This window comes from Coregonus clupeaformis, chromosome 14 (assembly GCF_020615455.1).
Source record: "Coregonus clupeaformis isolate EN_2021a chromosome 14, ASM2061545v1, whole genome shotgun sequence".
In the NCBI taxonomy this organism is placed as follows: domain Eukaryota; kingdom Metazoa; phylum Chordata; class Actinopteri; order Salmoniformes; family Salmonidae; genus Coregonus; species Coregonus clupeaformis.
In genome coordinates this window covers 42,972,953-42,990,493 of record NC_059205.1, presented here as the reverse complement: position 1 = coordinate 42,990,493, position 17,541 = coordinate 42,972,953, and the positions used below count along the sequence as shown (strand labels likewise).

The 17,541-nt window shown below is 47.5% G+C and overlaps 1 protein-coding gene across 2 annotated transcripts in view; it reads right to left on the bottom strand.

Moving 5' to 3' along the window:
* The window catches only part of LOC121580867 (neuropilin-1a), a 74,219-nt gene that overhangs the window by 40,140 nt on the left and 16,538 nt on the right, over nucleotides 1-17,541 (bottom strand). For both annotated transcript variants that reach the window (XM_041895981.1, XM_041895982.1), the window contains exons 3-4: nucleotides 5,760-5,941; nucleotides 728-955 (exon numbers count right to left, since the gene is read on the bottom strand). In XM_041895981.1, coding sequence (XP_041751915.1) covers nucleotides 728-955; nucleotides 5,760-5,941 — 410 coding nt within the window. The remainder of the gene's footprint in view (nucleotides 1-727; nucleotides 956-5,759; nucleotides 5,942-17,541) is intronic.

The following is a 17,541-nucleotide window of genomic DNA, read 5'->3' as shown; positions in this document are numbered from 1 at the left end:
CTCATCTCCAATTATGTGTCAAGAATTCTCTGATGCTTCTCCTTTTCCCTTTTTTGTTTCCATTTCAAATACATGTTGATTTGATTTCTCTGTATAGCTCTATCATCTGGGATCCAGGCTACATTGTGTTGCCTACTATCTGGGCTGTCAAATATGTACACACCTCAAACACAAAGCTTTGGCAGACCCCCGGGACAGAAAACACATAGGTCTATTGAGAGACATGCCCGGCCTGGCATGTTTACAGTACAAGCCCAGCTGTGAGGTGTGTGATTGTTTGGTCCTGGTGTGTTTCTATAGGGCTGTGCCAGTCCCTTCCTTGGGGCTGTTTCCCAAATGGCACCCTATTCCCTATTAAGTGAACTACTTTTGAGCAGGGCCCATTGCGATCTGGTCAAAGTAGTGTACTAAATAGTGAATAAGCTGCCATTTGAGACGCAGACCCTAGCCTGGCAAGGCCCTAGTATACAGGAAGAAGTCTCAGGGAGCCAGACAAAGTAATGTGCCCAGCCAGGCACTCCTATGATGCTTGTCAATGTACATTTCCTCCCATTCTCCTCAGACCCAATCACACAACAATGGAGACTGGGCAACGCGGTCCAGTGAAACAACATCATTGTAGACAATGAATAGTGTAGGTTCTGCCTGTCTCCTTAATGTGCTGGGCTAAATCAATCTGTGTGGCCTGGTGGATGAAAACAAATATGTTTCTCTCGCTCTCTCTCACCTGCAGGGAACCCGTCCCAGATCTCCAGCCAGTCGTAGCGACAGAGTGCCCCGGGGGGAGGGGTGGTGTCAGGCTCCATGTCGAACGCGTCGAAGTCCACCACGATCTCTGACATTTTGGGGGCGATGATCATGAAGGTGCAGTCCAGGTTGTTGGGGTACTTGTCTGGGAAGCCTGGCGTCTTTATAACACCCTTGGACGAGGTGAAGTTTCTAGAACACTCAGGTCCTGAGGAGAAGATTGAAATAATATGCATTGTATGTTAAACTTTGCATGTCTTTATCCTGTTTTGGTGAATAATATTTGGGTCCATGGCTGTATTTTCGTGGCTTTGTGCTTGTATTTAATGTATTAATGCTGTTATTTAGCTCCATAATTACTTGTCTGTAACACTAATCATACAGCACTTGAGAATCTGAAAGCAAGCAATATGTTGCCATAACTACAATGTTGTCACTTGGGCTTATATAGACCACTGTTAGCAGGGGATCATGGGTTCCTGAGTCCATTTACTCCATTATCACTGAGGTGTCCACTGAGCCTGTTCCTATTGGTCACACCCTTGGTGCCACTGGCTGGCTCTGTCTGTGTTTTGACTGGGAGGGCGCCTGGTATTTACTGACTGCTGTAGTCAGACACAGACGCCCTGAGTTGTTTTTGTAGACATCGGTTGCCCGACAAACCCCTCACCCCTACTCCACCTCAGCCCAACAAAACCCTCACCCCTACCACCTCACCCCAACAAACCCCTCACCCCCACCACCCTCCCTAACAAACCCCTCACCTCCACTCCACCCCACCCCAACAAACCCCTCACACCCACCCCAACAAACCCCTCACCCCCACCACCCTCCCCAACAAACCCCTCACCTCCACCCCACCCTAACAAACCACTCACCCCCACTCCACCCCACCCCAATGAGCTTCAGTCAGGAAGAGTACCATTCCCCACTGTGAGGAGATAAAGTCACTGTTGCTTTGGCCTTGTACACATTATGGCATTGTACACATTCAAGTTGTACAACTGATGTACAAGAGACGTTTGACACAACGGGTGATACAACTGATACATTTGTAACACAACGGAGAGTTTGTCTGCACAAAAATGTTTACACAACCATTGTGTGGTGTCTCCACAATACTTGTGTAATTATTTTTGTGTAATAACCATTGTGCTAAATGCATTGTATAACTGAGTGTGTACAGGGCCTATGAACCTGTAGGTAGACCACCAGATGCCTATGACGACAGACACAGTTCACCTCAGTCCAAAAGCCAGGGAGTCAGTCGACTGTCTCCTCCCTGTCATAAAGTGACATGTGCAAGCCAAGGTTACTGTTGTAATGTTGACTGATCTTTGTAGAGAAGATGAGATAACAGACACACAGTGTTGATGAGGGTCACTGACCCACAGGAGAGAGATGTGCCTTTCGTGTTGCCGGGCCAGATGTGACCTCTGATACATGAGAGCATGCAACATGAAAGAGAAGAGTAAGGGTTCCGCTCAGTTGATGTTCACACAGTTGGCGTCATTACATGGGGGACATGATAAACAGCATCAGAGGAGAGGCGGGCAGGTTTTGATCTGGCTCAGCTGGTGTGAGAGAGAGTGTGTGTCTGTGAGAGAGAGAGAAAAAGAGAGAGAGAGAGAGAGAGAGAGAGAGAGAGAGAGAGAGAGAGAGAGAGAGAGAGAGAGAGAGAGAGAGAGAGGGCGAGGGAGAGAGAGAGAGTGTGTGTGTGCTCTTGCCTGTACATTGTGTCAATCAACTAACCTCCTGCCAAACTCCACCCACTTGGACGGAGAACTTTCCCTGTCTAAGCCGCAGTTTGATGTGTTCCTGGAAAAACGTCAGTCTTTCAAAACCACCAGACATGTGTTTCTGGTTTGAGGAATGGCAGTGAAACGATAGTGAGAGGAGAGAGCTAGACAGATATAGTCTCATGGTTCTGTGGAACACCCAGTGTGTATCATTTATAAGATCACTGGTACATATTATGTGGTCAATGAGTGGAGGAGTTCTGGATATGGCGGCCGGATGTGTTCCAATCGTTCTGCATTCCAAATGGCACCCTATTCCCTATTTAGTGCACTACTTTTGACCAGGGCCCATAGGGCTCAGATCAAAAGTAGTACACTATGTAGAGAATAGGGTGCCATTTGGGACACAACCACATTCATATAGTCACCCTGACGATACGCTATCTTTAACACAAATGGTGCTTGTCATCATCACGAGAGCAGTTTATGACCATTTCCAGTGTCGCTTTTCTTTCGTCGTAAAGATAGACCTGTAGCCAGAGTCGTAGCTTGGCTTGTCACAGTATATTACACTTCCTAAATGGGAGCAGAGCCATAGAGGTTCCATAGAGGGACAAAGCCATAGAGGTTCCAAAGAGGGAACAGAGCCATAGAGGGAGCAGAGCCATAGAGGGAGCAGAGCCATAGAGGGAACAGAGCCATAGAGGGAACAGAGCCATAGAGGGAACAGAGCCATAGAGGGAACAGAGCCATAGAGGTTCCATAGTGGGAACAGAGCCATAGAGGGAACAGAGCCATAGAGGGAGCAGAGCCATAGAGGGAGCAGAGCCATAGAGGGAACAGAGCCATAGAGGGAACAGAGCCATAGATGGAGCAGAGCCATTGAGGGAGCAGAGCCATAGAGGGAGCAGAGCCATAGAGGGAACAGAGCCATAGAGGGAACAGCCATAGATGGAGCAGAGCCATTGAGGGAACAGAGCCATAGAGGGAGCAGAGCCATAGAGGGAACAGAGCCATAGAGGGAACAGCCATAGATGGAGCAGAGCCATTGAGGGAACAGAGCCATAGAGGGAGCAGAGCCATAGAGGGAGCAGAGCCATAGAGGGAGCAGAGCCATAGAGGGAGCAGAGCCATAGAGGGAACAGAGCCATAGAGGGAACAGAGCCATAGAGGGAACAGAGCCATAGAGGGAACAGAGCCATAGAGGGAGCAGAGCCATAGAGGGAACATAGCCATAGAGGGAACAGAGCCATAGAAGGAACAGAGTCATAGAGGGAGCAGAGCCATAGAGGGAACAGAGCCATAGAGGGAACAGAGCCATAGAGGGAACAGAGCCATAGAGGGAGCAGAGCCATAGAGGGAACAGAGCCATAGAGGGAGCAGAGCCATAGAGGGAGCAGAGCCATTGAGGGAACAGAGCCATAGAGGGAGCAGAGCCATAGAGGGAACAGAGCCATAGAGGGAGCAGAGCCATAGAGGGAGCAGAGCCATAGAGGGAGCAGAGCCATTGAGGGAACAGAGCCATAGAGGGAACAGAGCCATAGAGGGAACAGAGCCATAGAGGGAACAACAGGGCAATATGCTTTTGTGACTGTAATGGATTTGAAATGTGGCAAGAGTGGAATGGAACATGTCATGGGATTATATAGGCAGGCTGAAGTCATACATATGGCAGGTAGCCTGGAGGTTAGAGTGTTAGGCCAGTAACCGAAAGGTCGCTGGTTCGAATACAGGAGGCGACAAGGTGAAAAATCTGTCGCTGTGCCCAAATTCCTCCAGGGGTGCTGGACAATGGTGACCCTGGCTGTGACCCTGCTCCCTGTGGGTGTCTCAGGGGGACTTGGGATATGCAAGAAACACATATCCATTACACACGTGTGTAACAATACAAATTATTATTACTTGTGTGCGTCCCAAATCGTACCGTATTCCCTATATAGTGTACTACTTTTGTCAAAAACAGTGCATTATATAGGGAATAGGGTGCCATTTGGGGCGCAACCTTGGTTAAGAGGGCCTACATTCGTCTCTCTAACCCCCCCTCTGCTGTCCTAGATTCAACTTATCCTTGCCAGAGCATTCATCTAATGTGCAGGTCACCCCTGAGCCTCCAATGATAAACAGTCCATTAAGTAAATGAGCCTGGGGCTGCTGCACCTGTCTGGTACCTCCTCACTACTCCCCCTCTCTCTGCCTCCAAGGAACTCTCTCTCTCTCTCTCTCTCTCTCTCTCTCTCTCTCGTCCGTCCGTCCATCCGTCCGTCCGTCCGTCCGTCCGTCCAGGCCTGCCTGCCTTCCCTCCCCCCCTCCCTCCCAGCTTCTCCCCCTAACACTTCTAGAGCCAAACGGCAGCAGGAACAACTCAGCAGGAAGACTTAGCAACAACAGGAAACTTGCTCCTACTGTATCCATCCCCATTCTCTAACAACCACGAGCACCAGGTGTGGATGGGAGAGATACAGGCAGAGACTCATAGACTTAGAGTCCAGCCAGGTAATGGGTTCCAAGCAGTGGTGATCGATGAAGGAAGAAATCGGAGGATGGGCTCATTGTCATGACTGGAATGGAATGAATGGAAAGGTATCAAACACATGGTTTCCATGTGTTGGATGTGTTTGATACCTTTCCATTCCATTCCAGCCATTACAATGAACCTGGCCACAATTGGTTCCAAGAGTAGTAGAGAGAGGTCTTTTCAGGAGAGTCAGTGTGTGTTGGACCTTCCTTATCAGATCTGTCCTGATTGTCTCTCAGTCAGCTGGATAGAGCGAGACTGGCCGGGCTGATAGAGATTGGATGAAGGACATGGGAATGAGGTTCCTTCCTTTAAAGGCTGATATGAATGTTTACAGTACTCTCCCTGTCCTGTAAATCAAATCAAATTTTATTTGTCACATACACGTGTTGAGCGGATGTTATTGCGGGTGTAGTGAAATGCTTGTGCTTCTAGCATCCTGCCCCTCGAGGGCCATTCAGAGAGAAGGGGGACTCTGGGTCCCTGGGTTCATTGGCTTCAACATGGGTGACCTACAGTACTGAGGCTAGTTGTATAGGAAAGGATGTAGTAGCTTAAACTTTAGCTTGTAAGACCTTGAACAGAAGATTTAGCCTCTTAGTCTCCCATTGCCATCAATGCATGACTAAGTGAAAATTCCTCTTAGGTGGACGTTAGGACCTGCCTCTCAAACAGTAAGTCTGTATTTGAACAGAGTGACACAAGTAATAAAACACAATAGTAAGAAATGGTTCAACACCATATCCAAAGAGGCTGACCTGTCTTGAAGACCTCGTAGCGCACGGAGAATCCAGCCCCGGGAGATTCGTAGTCGGACACAAACTTGATTAGGAGCTGGCTGCCGATGGAGATGATGGGGGAGGGGGCTATCTTCCCACAGAACTTCCCCAGGGTCGGAGCCTGCTCGTCTCCACCGTTAAACACCTCCACATAGTCATACCTGAGGACACAGAGAAGGGTGTAAGACTTACTTATTGTACAACACTGCTGCAGTAGCTAAACAATAGCGAAACAATAGCGAAACAGTAGCTAAACAATAGTGAAACAGTAGCTAAACAATAGTGAAACAGTAGCTAAACAATAGTGAAACAGTAGCTAAACAATAGTGAAACAGTAGCTAAACAATAGTGAAACAGTAGCTAAACAATAGTGAAACAGTAGCTAAACAATAGTGAAACAGTAGCTAAACAATAATGAAACAGTAGCTAAACAATAGTGAAACTGTAGCTAAACAATAGTGATACAGTAGCTAAACAATAGTGATACAGAGCATTATTTAGGTTTGGAGGTTTGACCCCAGCACAGGGCCTCAACCTTCTGCAATTAAGGAAAATACATGGTTATAGAGTGGTATGGTGAGGTCGCTTGTGAGAAACTGTACTGAGGGTCCATACCCACCGGGAGGGTTATGATAACAAGAGAATGAACATGAGGAAACATGAGAATGTTTGAACTCCCACAGGGTAGTAGGCTACAGGGATGACTTCATCTATCTCTGTTATCAGTGTTCCATGGGAAGCCTGAGGCATACAGACAGTATCACTTCATACAGCTTCATCTCATCTTTTAGACCACCTCTGGGTCAGCTTACAGAGATGATTCTCTCATCTCTATAGCAATAGAGTGTGTGTATGTGACTGTGATTGTGATTGTGTGTGTGTTTGTGTGTGTGTGTGTACTGTATGTGATTATGTCTGCGTGTGAGTGTGTGAGAACCCAAATTCAACCCAAACCTTTCTGTACTATACTGTAGCTAATTCAATTAAACATCATTTGGTGTGAACTGTGAAGGCACCCTCTCTCTCATGTGTGACTGTGTTTGTGAAAGAATGTGAAGGTGAAATAGTGAGCTCATAGTGCCTGTTTGAGACACAGCCGAGCCAACAACCCTCTTCCTCTCTGAGCCAGCTGTGGAAACAGCTTAGGCCCTGCCCGTTCTGCACGAATAGGAATAGGGATATATCCCAAATTGCACCCTATTGTAGTGCAATACTTTTGACCAGGACCCATAGAGCTCTGGTCAAAGGTAGTGCCGTCAGAAAGTATTCATACCCCTTGACCTATTCCACATTTTGTTATGTTACAGCCTGAATTCACAATACACCATAATGACAAAGTGAAATTTTAGCACATTTATTGAAATTAAATACAGAAATATTAAATTTACATAAGTATTCACACCCCTGAGTCAATACATGTTAGAATCACATTTGGCAGCTATTATAGCTGTGAGTCTTTCTGGGTAAGTCTCTAAGAGCTTTGCACACCTGGATTGTATAATATTTGAACATTATTCTTTTTTAAATTCTTCAAGTTCTGTCAAGTTGGTTGTTGATCATTGCTACACAGCCATGTTCAAGTCTTGCCATAGATTTTCAAGCCGATTTAAGTCAAAACTGTAACTAGGCCACTCAGGGACATTCAATGTTGTCTTGGTAAGCAACTCCAGTGTATATTTGGCCTTGTGTTTTAGGTTATTGTCCTGCTGAAATATGAATTTGTCTTGCAGTGTCTGTTGGAAAGCAGATTGAACCAGGTTTTCCTCTAGGATGTTGCCTGTGCTTAGCTCTATTCCGTTTCTTTTTATCCTACAAAACTCCCTAGTCCTTGCCGATGACAAGCATGCGCATAACATGATGCAGCCACCACCATGCTTGAAAATATGAAGAGTGGTGTGTTGTGTTGGATTTGCCCCAAACATAACACTTTGTATTCAGGACATAAAGTTAATTTCTTTGCCACATTTTTTGCAGTTTTACTTTAATGCCTTGCAAACAGGATGCATGTTTTGGAATATTTATTATGTACAGGCTTCCTTCTTTTCACTCTGTCATTTAGGTTAGTATTGGGGAGTAACTAAAATGTTGTTGATCCATCCTCAGTTTTCTCCTATCACAGCCATTAAGCTCTGTAGCTGTTTTAAAGTCACCATTGGCCTAATGGTAAAATCCCTGAGCGGTTTCCTTCCTCTCTGGCAACTGAGTTAGGAAGGGCACCTGTATCTTTGTAGTGACTGGGTGTATTGATACACCATTCAAAGTGTAATTAATAACTTCACCATGCTCAAAGGGATATTCAATGTCTTTTTTTTTTTTTTACCCATCTACCAATAAGTGCCCTTCTTTGTGAGGTATTGGAAAACCTCCCTGGTCTTTGTGGTTGAATCTGTGTTTGAAATTCACTGCTCCATTGAAGGACCTTACAAATAATTATATGAACTTATTTAGGCTTGCCATAACAAAGTGATTGAATACTTATTGACTAAAGACATTTCAGCTTTTCATTTTTAATTAATTTGTAAAACATCCTAAAAACCAAATTCCACTTTGACATTATGGGGTATTGTGTGAAGGCCAGTGCATTTTCAATTCAGGCTGTAACACAACAAAATGTGGGAAAAGTCCAGGGGTGTGAATACTTTCTGAAGGCACTGTACAGCATTTTGAATTCAGGCTGTAACACAACAAAATGTGTAATAAGTCAAGGGGTATGAATACTAAGGCACTGTAGGTAACAGGGCGCCATTTGGGACATATCCTAGGCTTTACACACAGCTACTTCATCAGTTTGCCCAGGAGTTTGATTCTCTACATAGACAGCCCCATCAAGGTAAATTTGCAGAGGAATTTTTCTCTGTTGACAAGTTGTTTTCTCACGGCTAACAACATAAACGCTTGTAAAAAGCTCGACTTGAGTTTTTCTATTTTTAAATGCCCTTTTTCATGGCAACTACAGGAGGCCAGGTTTGTTTTGCTTCTCACATCTCTCACTGGGCTCTCAGGCACCTCTGTGTGTGTGTGTGTGCGTGTGTGCGTGTGTGTGTGTGTGTGTGTGTGTGTGTGTGTGTGTGTGTGTGTGTGTGTGTGTGTGTGTGTGTGTGTGTGTGTGTGTGTGTGTGTGTGTGTGTGTGTGTGTGTGTGTGTGTGTGTGTGTGTGTGTGTGTGTGTGTAATTGGGCTCTCAGCTGAGCTCTCTGGGTTTTGGTTTCTATGTGTAAACCAGACTGCTAACACATTTATTTATTTTAGTTATTTTACCTTCATTTTACCAGGCAGGTCAATTAAGAACGAATTCTTATTTACAATGACGGCCTGGACATGTGGACTAATAGCACCTACTCTAACCACATGAACTCTCAATGTGAACACATGAACAGTTCAGCATTTTATGAATCCTGTATAGTTGTCTCTTCCCAATCCCATGACTGCTGTCTAAGCAGGCTTGATGATGACGATGGCTGTCTCTGTCCCACTCTCAAAAAAACCTTCCCATCCTCAAGTGGATTAAAGATCACCAATAAAGGGTTTCCACCTCTCCTCTTTTTGCATGGCCCAGTTGGTAGAGCATGGCGTTTGCAACGCCAGGGTTGTGGGTTCGATTCCCACGGGGGGCCAGTATGAAAATGTATGCACTCACTAACTGTAAGTCGCTCTGGATAAGAGCGTCTACTAAATGACTAAAATGTAAAATGTAAATGTAGCCTGGCTGGCTCCATGTATCCTAACTGTCACACACACACATAATCAAACGTTTTTCTTGTATACTGAGTATATCATGTACAATTATAATTAATATGCTTTGTTTAACTGATTGAACAAACTTTTTTTTTGTTGTACTTATATTTGTGGTGGGGTTTTCATATAAGCCCTTTTGGGCTTCCAACCTCACCTGCACACCGTTTTTACCAGTTGTTTTATCTGTACTGTTTTGCCTTTCACTTCTTTTCTTTGGTGCGAATAAATTAAAAAAAAAAAAAAAAAAACATATGGGAAGGGAGGGGGAAAGATGGGGTTGGCCCAATTTCACTGCTAAAGGAGTGGGGGGGGAGGAGAGAGAGAGAGAGAGAAAGAGAGAGAGAGAGAGAGAGAGAGAGAGAGAGAGAGAGAGAGAGAGAGAGAGAGAGAGAGAGAGAGAGAGAGAGAGAGAGAGAGAGAGAGATGGACAGGGAGATGGAAAGGAGGAATGGATTAATGCTAGGCTATTGATTTTGAGAGAGAGTGAAGAAAAGGGCAACCAGTGAAGACCAAACACCATTGCAAATACAACCCATAGTGATGTTTATTGCACATTGTTACAACACTGTATATATACATAATATGACATTTGACATGTCTCTATTCTTTTGGAACTTGTGTGAGTGTAATATTTACTTTTTATTGTTTATTTCACTTTTGTTTATCCATTTCACTTGCTTTGGCAATGTAAACATATGTTTCCCATGCCAATAAAGCCCCTTGAATTGAATTGAATTGAGAGAGAGAGAGCGAGCGAGAGAGAGCGAGAGAGAAAGAAAGAAAAACAGATTTGTTTCTGTCTGCACCAGTGGGGAGGCACAGTGTTACATTCTGTTCTAAGACACACCATTTGTAGGGATGCATCTAATTTTAGGGCTGGGGAGTGACCGGGAGTGACTGAGTGAGTTTGTCCTGTGAGTGTGTCTCTTGTCTCTACCAATGATGTTAGTTAGACTGTTAGCTAGGCAGTGAGAACCATGAACTCAATTACAGATGGCTTGACCCATTTCTCTCCTTCCTTCTCTCTCCCTGTATATTTGTAGGTCATATCACCAAGACTCATCATCACACCCACATCCGGTACGTCACATGTTGAACGCGGGAGAGCTCGGTTTGTTGTTTTGAAAGTTTTGAAAGTCTCTGGAAAAGTATTCTATTAAAAAATTTGGTTATTAGCTAGCTTCAGTGCTTTCAGAAAGTATTTATACCCCTTGACATACAGCCTGAATTCAAAATGGATTAAATATATATTTTTTTCTCACCAGTCCACACACAATACCCCATAATGACAAAGTGAAAACATGTTTTTAGAAATGTTTGCAATTGTATTGAAAATGAAATACAGTATCTCATTTACATAATAATTCACACCCCTGAGTCAATACATGTTAGAATCACCCTTGGCAGCGATTACAGCTATGAGTCTTTCTGGGTACGTCTCTAAAAGCTTTGAACACCTGGATTGTACAATATTTGCACATTATTATTTTCAAAATTCTTCAAGCTCTGTCAAATTGGTTGTTGATCATTGCTAGACAACCATTTTCAAGTCTTGCCATAGATTTTCAAGCAGATTTAACTAACTCGGCCACTCAGGAACATTCACTGTGTTCTTGGTAAGCAACTCCAGTGTAGATTTGGCCTTGTGTTTTAGGTTATTGTCCTGCTGAAAGGTGAATTAATCTCCCAGTGTCTGGTGGAAAGCAAACTGAACCAGATTTTCCTCTAGGATTTTGCCTGTGCTTAGTTCCATTCTGTTTCTTTTTATCCTGAAAAATTCCCCAGTCCTTAACGATTACAAGCATCCCCATAACATGATGCAGCCACCACCATGCTTGAAAATATGGAGCGCGTGTCACGAACGTTGAGAGACGGGTCGGACCAAGGTGCAGCGTGAAAAGCGTACATGTTTATTAACTAATTAAACATTAAACAAAACAAGAAACAACGTAACGTGAAGTCCAAAGGGCTATACACATACCAGCCTAACAGGAACAAGATCCCACAATACACAGTAGGCAATGGGCTACCTAAGTATGATCCCCAATCAGAGACAATGAGCGACAGCTGCCTCTGATTGGGAATCATACCCGGCCAGACATAAAAATAGAAAAACTAGAATCTAAACATAGAATGTCTAACATAGAATTCCACACCCTGACTCAACAAACAAGAGTTCTATAGGTCAGGGCGTGACAGCGCGATACTCAGTAAAGTTGTATTCAGGACAAAAAGTTAATTGCTTTGCCACATTTTTTGCAGTATTACTTTAGTGATTTGTTGCAAACAGAATGCATGTTTTGGAATATTTGTATTCTGTACAGGCTTATTTCTTTTCACTCTGTCAATTAGGTTAGTTTTGTGGAGTAACTACAATGTTGTTGATCCATCCTCAGTTTTCTCCTATCACAGCCATTAAACTGCAACTGTTTTAAAGTCACCGTTGGCCTCATGGTGAATTCCCTGAGTGGATTCCTTCCTCTCTGGCAACTGATAATGGATAATATGTGTGCAAAGCTTGATAATGTGTGTGATGTTAACAGAGAGGTCTATTTTCTGGGTGACTTGAACATTGACTGGTTAGCAACTAGCTGTCCTCTCAAGAGGAAGCTTCTAACTGTGACTAATAATAATGTAATATGACCCAGGTTATCACTCAACCAACTTGAGTGCATACCAATAGTGTTGGATCTGTGGCATTCACTTGTATTGATCATATTAAATCAGTAGTTAATCATATTGAAAGTCAGTAGTTAACTTCGCTGAAAAATAGCATTGTACTTGGTCAAACACAATCCTCTCCATCAGTTTACTAAGAACAGTTTACCAAGAACAGGCAGCAAACTGATTGGGCGGCTGTTATAGCCAGCAAAGGGTGCTTTACTATTTTTAGGCAGTGGAATTACCTTAGCTTCCTTCAATGCCTGTGGACACACATTCCTTTAGGCTTTGGTTAAAGCTGCAATAAGTAACTTTTTGGGCGACCCGACCAAATTATCATAGAATGTGAGTTATAGATCTGTCATTCTCATTGAATGCAAGTCTAAGAAGTGGTAGATATGTTCTATGTGCGCTATTTCTTTGTTTTGTCACATAAACTGAAATTAGGCGAACTATTCGAATTTCCGCAGCCAGGAAATGGTGGAGCGATTTCTGCATAGTGCAGCTTTAAAGGTGTAGCAAATAGGGGTCGCAATACAGTCTGCTACCATTCTCAATAGTTTCCCATCAAGTTTGTCTTTACCTGGTGGCTTATCATTATTCATGGTAAACAATCGTTTTTCCAACTTTCCCACACTGTCACGGTTTCGGCCGAGGCTGCTCCTCCTCCTGGTTCGGGCAGGCTTCGGCGGTCGTCGTCCCCGGAGTACTAGCTGCCACCGATCTATGTTTCATGTTCGTTTGGTTTTGTCTTGATGTTGTACACCTGTGTCTTGTTAGTCCTCGTTAGTGTCCTATTTAGTTCTCGTTGTGTGTGTTTGTCTTTGTGTGTGATTGCTCTTCTGTTTTGTGTTGGAGCTACGTACTTCCCTCCAGTGTTTTGGAGAGGTTTTTCGCACATGTTAGTGCGCCGTTTGTTTGACGCCTGTGTGCGCCGTTATTTCGCCTTCGGGCTTATTGTGCTTATTTTCTACGTGAATATTGCACTAAAGTCTTTTGGACTGAGCTTCTGAGTCCTGCGCTTGATTCATGCACCACACCCACCTTCAGCACCCCTTGACAGAATCACACACCAAAATGGAATCAGCAGGATCTGCAGTTACGCCTGAGTCGCTCGAGGAGCATGTTCGCGGCCAAGATGACCAGATACGACAACTGGGGACCGCTCTACAGGACGTCATCAACACCCTGCACCGATGGGAGGCCAGCGGGGTACCCACACCTCCACCTACCCTGCCAACCCCATCGGCCGGTCCACCAGTCCCAGGTCCCGGGAACCCAGGGGATTCGGCTCTCGCTCCCGAGGGCGTATGACGGAACAGCTGCCGGGTGTCAGGGGTTCCTCCTGCAGGTGGAGCTCTACCTGGCCACTGTACACCCGGTGCCCTCGGGACACGAGAGCGTTTCCGCCCTCATCTCCTGTCTCACGGGCAAGGCGTTGGAGTGGGCTAACGCCGAGTGGAGGAAGATGGACGCCAACACCATCTCCTACGCCGAGTTCTCCCGCCGCTTCAAGGCCGTGTTCGACCATCCACCGGAGGCAGGGGAGGAGGAGCGCACAGGCGTTTGCTCTAGAGTTCCGGACTCTAGCGGCGGACGCAGGGTGGAATGAACGGGCCCTCATCGACTATTTTTGATGTAGCCTACGGGAGGACGTTCAACGTGAGTTGGCCTGCAGGGATACCCATCTCACCTTCGACCAGTTGGTCGATATGTCCATCCGTCTGGACACCCTGCTGGCCACCCGTGGACGTCCCGAGGGGGGTCCGTCCATTCTGCCCTCCGGCACCGCCGATCCCTATGGAGCTCGGGGGTGCCGGCGCTAGAGAAAGGAGGAGGAGGAGCCCGAGGGGGCCTGTCTCATGCACCAAGTGCGGTCGTGGAGGGCACACTGCGGCCAGGTGCTGGGTAGGGTTCTCCGGGGGAGAAGACAACAGGCCACGCACTGGGGGGGCCTCCCAGGTGAGTAGACGTCCCACTTACCCAGAGCTTTCTGTTGCGCACTTTTGTATACCTGTGTGTTTTCCACAGGTTGCACCTCATTCCCAGCATAAGGCGCTAGTAGATTCAGGCACAGCTGGGAATTTTGTTGATCGGAAGTTTTGTTTAGATTTAGGGATCCCTCTCCTACCTGTTGACAAACCTTTTCCCGTTCATGCCTTAGATAGCCGCCCGTTGGGGTCGGGGTTGATTAGGGGAGATCACAACACCACTTAGGATGTGTGCGCAGGGGGTCATGAAGAGACTATACAGCTGTATCTGATCGACTCTCCTGCGTACCCAGTGGTGCTGGGAATTCCCTGGTTAAGCACCCATAACCCTGCTATTTCGTGGCAACAGAGGGCTCTCGATGGGTGGTCTGCTCAGTGCGAGGGGCGATGTCTGGGTGTTTTCCGTGGGGGCGACTTCGGTGGAAAGTCCAAACCAAGTGCCCGCACTGCACATTCCGCCTGAATATGGGGATTTAGCTCTCGTGTTTAGTAAAACTAGGGCGACGCAGTTGCCTCCTCATAGACAGGGGGATTGTGTGATTGATCTCCAGGCAGGAGCAGCGCTCCCACGGAGCCACGTGTATCCTTTGTCTCAAGAGGAGAGAAAAGCTATGGAGACTTACATAGCCGAATCTTTGAGACAGGGATACATTCGGCCCTCCACTTCTCCCGCCTCCTCAAGCTTCTTTTTTGTGAAGAAGAAAGATGGAGGGTTGCGCCCGTGCATTGATTACCGTGGTCTCAATCAGATTACTGTGAAATACAGTTATCCACTCCCTCTGATTGCGACCATGACAGAGTCATTGCATGGAGCGCGGTTTTTCACAAAATTGGATCTCAGGAGCGCGTATAACTTGGTGCGCATTAGGGAGGGCGACGAATGGAAGACAGCGTTTAGTACCACGTCAGGTCATTTCGAATATCTCGTCATGCCATATGGGTTGATGAATGCTCCATCAGTCTTCCAATCCTTCGTAGATGACATTTTCCGGGATATGCAGGGACAAGGGGGTGGTCGTGGTACATTTATGACATTCTGGTGTACTCGTCTACCCGAGCCGAGCATATAACCCTGGTGCGTCGTGTATTGAGGAGGCTGTTGGAGCACGACCTATATGTCAAGGCAGAGAAATGTCTGTTTTTTCCAGGAGTCGGTCTCCTTTTTGGGTTATCGGTTGTCCGCGTCAGGGGTGAGAATGGAGGTGGATCGTGTGTCCGCTGTGCATAATTGGCAAACTCCAACCACTGTAAAAGAGGTGCAGCAGTTCTTGGGCTTTGCGAATTACTACCGGAGGTTTATCCGGGGTTTTGGACAGGTGGCAGCTCCCATCACGTCCCTTCTGAAAGGGGTCCGGTGCGCCTGCAGTGGTCAGCTGATGCGGACAGGGCCTTTAGGAGACTGAAGGACCTGTTTACGTCGGCTCCGGTGCTGGCGCATCCGGATCCCGCATTACCCTTTCAGGTTGAGGTAGACACGTCTGAGGCTGGTATAGGGGCCGTTCTCTCTCAACAGTCCGGCACGCCACCTAAACTCCGCCCCTGTGCTTTTTACTCAAAAAAGCTCAGCCCGGCGGAGCGTAACTATGACGTTGGGGACAGGGAGCTGTTAGCTGTAGTTCAAGCCCTTAAGGTGTGGATGCATTGGCTTGAGGGGGCTCAACACCCTTTCCTCATTTTGACTGACCATCGGAACCTGGAGTACATCCGGGCAGCGAGGAGACTGAACCCTCGCCAGGCTCGATGGAGTATGTTTCTCACCAGGTTCGTATTTAAAATCACGTACATCCCTGGGTCCCAGAATGGTAAGGCAGATGCACTGTCCCGGCGGTATGACACGGAGGAGAGGTCCGTTGAGCCTACTCCCATACTACCGGAGTCTTGCCTTGTGGCACCGGTGGTGTGGGAGGTCGATGCCGAAATCGAGCGAGCGTTTGCGTACCGACCCCAGCCCTCCACAGTGTCCTGAGGGGTCGAAGTACGTTCCGCTCGAGATTCGGGATCGACTCATTTACTGGGCTCACACGTCACCCTCCTCTGGACATCCGGGTATTGGCCGGACAGTGCATTGCCTTAGCACTAAATACTGGTGGCCCACTTTGGCTAGGGATGTGAGGGTTTATGTCTCCTCCTGCTCGGTGTGCGCCCAGTGTAAGGCGCCCCGACATCTGCCCAGGGGTAAGTTACAACCCCTGCCCGTTCCATAACGACCATGGTCCCACCTCTCGGTGGATTTTGTGACAGACCTTCCTCTCTCTCAGGGGAATACCACCATCCTGGTCGTTGTGGACCGGTTCTCTAAGGCCTGTCGTCTTCTCCCTATGTCGGGTCTTCCTACTGCCCTACAGACCGCTGAGGCCCTATTTACCCACGTCTTCCGGCATTACGGGGTACCCGAGGATATAGTGTCTGATCGAGGCCCCCAGTTTACCTCCCGTGTTTGGAGAGCGTTCATGGAGCGGTTGGGGGTCTCGGTTAGCCTTACCTCAGGGTACCACCCGGAGAGTAACGGGCAGGTAGAACGTGTCAACCAGGATGTGGGTAGGTTTCTGAGGTCGTATTGCCAGGGCCGGCCGGAGGAGTGGGCACGGGTACATTCCCTGGGCCGAGATGGCCCAGAACTCTCTCCGCCACTCCTCTACCAACCTAACCCCCTTCCAATGTGTGTTAGGTTACCAGCCGGTTCTGGCACCTTGGCAGCAGAGCCAGATCGAGGCCCCTGCGGTGGATGATTGGATGAGGCGCTCGGAAGAGACGTGGAACGCTGCCCACGTCCACCTGCAGCGGGCCGTCTTCGTCACAAGGCGAGCGCCGATCTCCACCGCAGTGAGGGGCCGGTGTACGCACCCGGAGATCGAGTCTGGCTCTCTACCAGAAACCTACCCCTCCGCCTGCCCTGCCGGAAGCTGGGTCGGCGGTTTGTGAGCCCTTTAAAGTCCTGAGAAGATTGAACGAGGTGTGTTATAGGTTACATCTACCTGTTGAGTATAAGAATATTAACCCCTCGTTCCATGTGTCTCTTCTCAGGCCGGTGGTAGCTGGTCCACTCCAGGACAATGAGATAGGGGAGACTCCTCCGCCCCCACTGGACATCGAGGGGGCTCCGGCGTACACCGTTCGGTCCATCTTGGACTCAAGACGCCGGATGGGGGGTCTCCAGTATCTCGTGGAGTGGGAGGGGTACGGCCCGGAGGAGCGGTGCTGGGTGCCGCGGAGGGACATCCTAGACCCATCTCACCTGTCGGAGTTCCACCGGGACCATCCCGCGCGCCCTGCTCCGCGTCCTCCTGGTCGTCCCCGGGGTCGGCGCACGGCTGGGGCCGCGCGTCAAGGGGGGGGTACTGTCACGGTTTCGGCCGAGGCTGCTCCTCCTCCTGG